At 36.2% G+C, this 6,962-nt stretch overlaps 1 protein-coding gene across 2 annotated transcripts in view; it reads left to right on the top strand.

Moving 5' to 3' along the window:
• Tll1 (tolloid like 1) overlaps window positions 1-6,962 on the top strand; it is a 201,965-nt gene that overhangs the window by 86,095 nt on the left and 108,908 nt on the right. For both annotated transcript variants that reach the window (XM_021218792.2, XM_029532162.1), the window contains 2 exons: window positions 1,231-1,341; window positions 4,648-4,728. In XM_021218792.2, the coding sequence (XP_021074451.1) occupies window positions 1,231-1,341; window positions 4,648-4,728 (192 nt within the window). The remainder of the gene's footprint in view (window positions 1-1,230; window positions 1,342-4,647; window positions 4,729-6,962) is intronic.

Raw genomic sequence — 6,962 nt, 5'->3', positions numbered from 1 at the left:
AAAGGATTTTTACCAATCCTAAATATGATAGGGGACTAATATCCAATATATACAAAGAGCTCAAGAAGCTGGACTCCAGAAATTCAAATAACCCCATTAAAAATAGGGTACAGAGCTAAACAAAGAATTCTCAATTAAGGAATATTGAAGGGCTGAGAAGCACCTGAAATAATATTCAACATCCTTAATCATCAGGGAAATGCAAATCCAAACAACCCTGAGATTCCACCTCATACCAGTCAGAGATTCTAAGATCAAAAATTCAGGTGATAGCAGATGCTGGCGAGGATGTGGAGAAAGAGAAACACTCCTCCATTGCTGGTGGGATTGCAAGCTTATTTATCATTTTAAACAGTGAATCTGCATACTATTTTAATTGAGACCCACTATCTCACAATGGCTTATAGATCTTTGCTTTTTCAAGTAGAATAAAGTCCTGGGTACAACCTATTTGTTTTGGGTTATGAAATGATTCTGAGGTCCCTAAAATGACAAACCATTTCTTATTAGGCATTAAAAATGAACATGGTACCCAGTGTTGCCTAAATAAATTACCTAACAAAACTGACTTAAAACTTAGTTTTCTTAACTGAGGCAGGCAAGTCAGCAGCACACGCAGCTTGCTGAGCGAGCCCTGCACAGCCTTCCCAGTTTGGAGTGCATTTCGCTGAATCGAGTCCTCACAGTACATGGTTTCCTGGCTACTGCTTCCACCTGTTGGTGAAGACTTGCACAGGGTCACAGGCATCCACAGAAATTCACATCAGATCTTCCCCAGTTTTCAGATTCTCTCATGGTACCAGCTTCTCCTTGCTTACAGCACCCTGTAGACAAACTCATTCAAACAGAATAATTTTTCCTTTCTGTAAAAATGCCAAAGTTTTGGGTGGGAGCATTTGAGAATTCTAATGGACCCAGGTAAGATTATCTTAAACATGTGCTCTTTTAAAAAGAAAAAGACAAGGTTCATTTTTAATTATGTTGGGGGGGTATGTGTGGGGAGTAGCTGTGTCTGAGTGCAGTGTCCCTGCCACTGGTGTTGCAGGTGCTCCTGAGGCCCCTGAGGTAGAGGTGCTGGAAGCAAATGCACGTACATCCTTGGCAAAAGCAGTGTGTGCTTGTAACCTCTGAGCCAGCTCCCCTGTCCCTTTATAATGTCCTATAAGTAATTTGATTTGCATTAATTCTATTCCAAATTTTTTACATTTTAATTCCACTTCTTGCTTTTAGCTGTGTTTTGGGGTGACATCGCCTTAGACGATGAAGACTTAAATATCTTCCAAATAGACAGGACAATTGACCTGACCCAGAGCCCCTTTGGAAAACTTGGACATATCACAGGTATGGCGGATTATTTAAACACATTTGTAATACTTTTGGAGAAAATATAATGGAAATATTGTGGATATGCTTAAAACCCCACATCAAGTTTGACTTTGTCCATAGAAGTAAGCCTAAAGTTTAAGTGTCAATCATAGTCTTATTTAATATCCATTCTATCCTGTGCTCCATGCTTGGCTTGGCACCAATAACTTTTACAAAAATCCTTGAGCTGACTTTAATCTTAGTTGTTTTGAACACTTTTCAATTATGCCTGTATAAAAATCCAGAGATTTAAAGTATTATCTTTTAAAGTTTAAATATTTTTTATAATATCTTAGTAAAACTTTTATTCTGAAGGAGATTGTAAGACTAAATGGGTAGAACTTTGTTTTTCAGTTTTATCTGGTAAATACTTATTTATTAATATAAATATGTACATATTGATTTAATATACTTACATTTATATAAGTATGCTTATTTTATAAATATTTATAGATGATAAATATTCATTGCTATATGCATATATATTATTTATTATAAAATTGTCTCATGCAGACCAGGCTAGCTTCAACCTTGTTACATAATTCAAGCTAGCCTCAAACTTCTTACCCCTCTAGTCTTCACCTCTCAAATGCTGTTATGACCATGTGCTGCTACATGAGACATTGAAACTTTATTTGATGTCATGCATTTTTATCTTATTTAATTCTTTCCTTTATTATTTTTCCTTTTCTTGTCCTGTGTACTATTAAATATGCATTCAATTCCTCTCTGCTCTGTATCAAATAAGTCTGTCATAGTGTGAAGGCTCTTTACTGTGTATCAATATTTCTTTGTCTAACTCATTCACTTTTAGTAACCTTTTTATATTAGCAAATTTCAAAGCAATGGAAAAGCTGTATGATAATGCAAAGGGTGTCAGTGGTATAATTCCCAAAGGGAGGAGATGTGAACAGTTTGCTTTGTATGTGTGTGTTTGTGTGTGTGTGTGTGTGTATGTATGTGTGTACGTATGCACATGTGTGAAGACATTTTGAAATTAATTACAGAAAATATGTATAAAATGCAATATCACATTTCAGTATTATGTGTTTTAGCAAACAGTTTCTAAAATAAGGGTATTGACCCATAGAAATAAAATACCACTGTAACAGCTAAGAAATATCTTTGTCAGGAGAAATGTTGAAGGAATTCACGAAAAATGTATATGCTTTGTCCTTTGTTATATAGTGACAATCTTTCCTGAAGCCTGGACTAGTGTATGTACATAAAAATGTTAATATATATTATATATTAATATACATATGCTACAGAAAAACTGCCTGTGATTGGCATATATATGTACATCTGCTGTGCTGCGTTGCACATTTCAAGTGCTGAGCAGCTTCGAGCCACACAATTTGCTTTGGGAACTCAAAGGCATCAATTTTCTCTAAACTCTCACACATGCATAAGGTGCAGGTTCCCTATGCGTGACAAATGGACAAATAACAAAGGGACACTTTCCCATGCACTTAGTCCTAGTGGCCCCTCCTCCCTTGCCTTCTCTGCTCAATTTTGTGTACAATTAAGACAGCACCTTCATCTGCAGTATGCTTTATTCTACAACATTTATGGGACAGTTTAGTCTGGACAATAAATACACTGACCCTAGTCAGCAACCCCCGTGCTTGTTAAACTGCATTTTGAGTTTCTATTAAAGCTCTCTTTGCTGTAAACGTTATTTATATCATTGTTTGTGCCACACTTCCTAGAGTATTTTAGAATCATTGATTATATGTGATTAGAAAAAAAAATAACACTACCATTTAATGTTGCATTTAAGGTTAGGCTCTGAGAAAACACAGTTGGAGGGAAAATGGCATCTTTTTTAAGTATACAGTATAGGAAACATTATAGTTTTGATAATGTAAACACTATAAATACATAGTTGAAAAGCACACAGATCAGAAAAGGTTTTAACTCTCACTCTCTGGGTGAGTTTCGAATAATTTAAGTGTCTGGTATTTTAAGATTTTTCTCTGTTTTTTCCTTACCTGTTAATTTGTTTATACAGAGTTCTTATTTTTTTTTATAATTTCAAAATATATATTATATTTATAAATAAATAAACTCTTATAAATAAATTATTAATGTGTGCATTCTCATTGTATTATAGAACATATTGTATTAAAGCTTGATGAACTACCTGTGTAAAGTTTTATTTCATTTCTTCTAAATATTATTCAAAACTGCTAAAATATTCTTCTAAATAAGGCTACCTTTCATAGGCTTAGAACACCGCCTTTCAATTCTATTTTTATCCTTAGAACTCGATCCTGGCTAATACGTTTCTTTCTTTTTCACAAGGAGAACTTTAAAGATCTAGTTAAACATGCATTTCAGCCCTGTTTAGTACAAATAAAGTTTTCAAATAATGGTCATTTCAAACATTTACAGCCCACACTTTAAAAGGATTTCAAGTAGCTGGTTAGGAACTAGTACGTTTTAGTATGACCTCATCTTTCTGAAATGTCTTATGGAAAAATTTCAAAAATTTTTCTCAAGATGCACAGCAAAACTGTGACCATGTAATGCAAACAATTAGGCAAGCTACTAGCCCATACACCCACCAGTTTGCCTTATAAGGACATTTGACTTCTGTTTAAGAGGTTATATTTCTTTATTCTTCTCCTTTTTTCTATGTTCTCAAACATTCTTAAAGCTTTTTAATTTTTAAAAAAAATCTTATAAATGTAAAGCAACACATTTTGCAGTTAAATCTCCATTGTGGTATTCACCATGTGACTTCTTTCTGATTATAATTTAGAGAAAGAAAATAACTTTCAAAATGTTGCTTAATGTATTATAAATTTGACCTGATAATTTCAGAACAAAACTCACCCTTCAAGCTTGCCCTTCTCATGTTTTGACTTCTACTTACTGTCAAGACATCTGAACAGACTCAGTTTACATAGAAATCTCTGGGAAGCAATCAATAGGGCTCTGTGACTTCCTGTCATTATGAATACCATGGTTACGTGGCAACAGGTGGTGTTGAGGTCGCAGAGAAGAAAGATGTTTCAGATTATCAATAACTCATTTTTCCCATGCCCACACAAAGTCATTTAAGTTGCTTCTCAAGGCTTTCCCAACCTCCTTATTTTTACTTCTAACCTGTTCCTGTACAAACTTTGCTCTCTATATAGATTCAAGGATATTAATTTGTAACACAGTAATTCCACATAAAACTTCACCAAGGTGAAATCAGCAGCATTAGTATTGTTTATTTGTAAGAACCAGTGATGATATTAGACTTAATATATGTGTATTTTTATTCTTTAGGTGGCTTTGGAGACCATGGCATGCCAAAGAAGCGAGGGGCACTCTACCAACTTATAGAGAGGATCAGAAGAATTGGCTCTGGTATAATGACATTTAAAGTTGCAGACCCTTGACTTTCTGTATAGTGAATACGATACCCATAGAAATTCAGTTAATTAAGATCAGTGGGCCACTGTTCTGTGAAGTAGGTAAAGGATATGCTGAGAGAGTCCTTTATTCATTTGTGTTTTGTTAATTGGTATTTCATGCACAGTTTTTAGAGTTCCAGCTGGAGAAAACTGAAATGTTATTTCAGGTTTCCCTTATATTAAATGATTTATTAGTTCACTATTGATATTTATTTCCAGTTGATGAAATTTTATACCAAAATATTACTATAGGCTATATATCTGCATCAATTTTTATCAAATGCAAAAAAAGCCACAGCAGTATTTGTTTTTAAATAAAAGTTACTTTTATTAAATCGAAAAGGGCTATTTCAGTTTAGAAAAGAGATGGTGCTTCATGCCTGTATTCTGTAGCACGTTAGAGGTTGGGTAAGGTGTATTGGCATAAGCTAGAGGTGGTTTGAGCTATACTGCAAATATTAGGAATAATAGGGACCCTACCTCAAAACAAACAAACAACAAACATATAACCAAAGCAAAACCCCAAACCAATACCATAGCCAAACCAAACCATAATTAAAGTAAAAATAAAATAAGAGCTCAGGTTCAGTGATTAAAAGCACTAGATGCTCATCCTAAGGACCTTGGTTCAATTCTTAGCACCAACATTGCAGCTTACGTCTACAATTCCCAGGGTGCCTGATGCTGTTTTTTGGCTTCTGTAGGTATCAGACAGAAATGGAGAGTGCAATACATGCAGGCAAAACACCCATATATATGAAAATAAATTAAAAATCAACGACCAAAACATCAAATAATAATAACATGTGTATGGATACATGCATATATTTCAAAAAAACTTCATTGTGGTTTCATAATAAGTCCATACCCATTGTCTTAGTCAGGGTTTCTATTCCTGCACAAACATCATGACCAAGAAGCAAGTTGGGGAAATGCCTCCACAAGAACCTGCTGTGGGGCATTTTCTCAATTAGTGATCAAGGGGAAGGGCCCCTTGTGGGTGGAGTCATCCCTGGACTCGGAGTCTTGGGTTCTATAAGAAAGCAAGCTGAGCAAGCCAGGGGAAGCAAGCCAGTAAGAAACANCCCTCCATGGCCTCTGTATCAGCTCCTGCTTCCTGACCTGCTTGAATTCCAGTCCTGCATCCTTTTTCATGAACAGCAGTGTGGAAAGTGTAAGCTGAATAAACCCTTTCCTCCCCAACTTGCTTCTTGGTCATGATGTTTGTGCAGGAATAGAAACTCGGACTAAGACAAATTGGTACCAACAAAGTGGGATATTCCCATGACAACCTGACCATGTTTGGGGGAGTACTGTGGAAGGACTTTGGAACATTGGGCCAGAAGATCCATTCGGTGTTAAGAGCTCTGTGAGATGTTGTATAGAAGCTTGGAAGATAATGTTTGAGAACAATGCAGAAAATGGAGGCCTGACTTTGAAATTTCAGAGGGAAGATTAAAGACTCTTATCAGGGCCATTGCTATTTTGATTGTGAAGATTCTGTGGTTTTGGTTAGCTGGGGCTGAAGAATCAGCTGTGTTTAAGAAGATACCAGGACTACTAAAGCCAAACCTTTGCATTACTGGGATTATTGATGCTGGTTAGTTGGAGCTAAGAAATTAGCTGTGATCCCATAATCAGACACCAAACCCAGACACTATTGCATGTGCCAGCAAGATACACTGAAAGGACCCTGATACAGCTGTCTCACGTGAGGCTATGCCAGTGGCTGGCAAATACAGAAGTGGTTACTCACAATCATCTATTGGATGGAACACAGGGCCCCCAATGGAGGAGCTAGAGAAAATACCCAAGGAGCTGAAGGGGTCTGCAACCCAATAGGTGGAACAACAATAAGAACTAACCAGTACCCCCAGAGCTCATGTCTCTAGCTGCATATGTAGCAGAAGATGGCTTATTCAGCCATCATTGGAAAGAGAGGCCCTTGGTCTTGCAAATTTTATATGCCTCAGTACAGGGGAACACCAGGGCCAAGAAGTAGGAGTGGATGGGTAGGGGAGCAGGGTAGGGAGGGGGTACAGGGAACTTTCAGGATAGCATTTGAAATGTAAATAAAGAAAATATCTAATTAAAATTTTTTAAGAAGAAGAAGAAGAAGAAGAAGAAGAAGAAGAAGAAGAAGAAGAAGAAGAAGAAGAAGAAGAAGAAGAAGAAGAAGAAGAGGAG

Source organism: Mus pahari, chromosome 19 (genome assembly GCF_900095145.1).
Source record: "Mus pahari chromosome 19, PAHARI_EIJ_v1.1, whole genome shotgun sequence".
NCBI classification, from domain to species: Eukaryota; Metazoa; Chordata; class Mammalia; order Rodentia; family Muridae; genus Mus; species Mus pahari.
The sequence above is the reverse complement of the archived record's forward strand: the minus strand, read 5'-3'. Positions and strand labels throughout refer to the sequence as shown.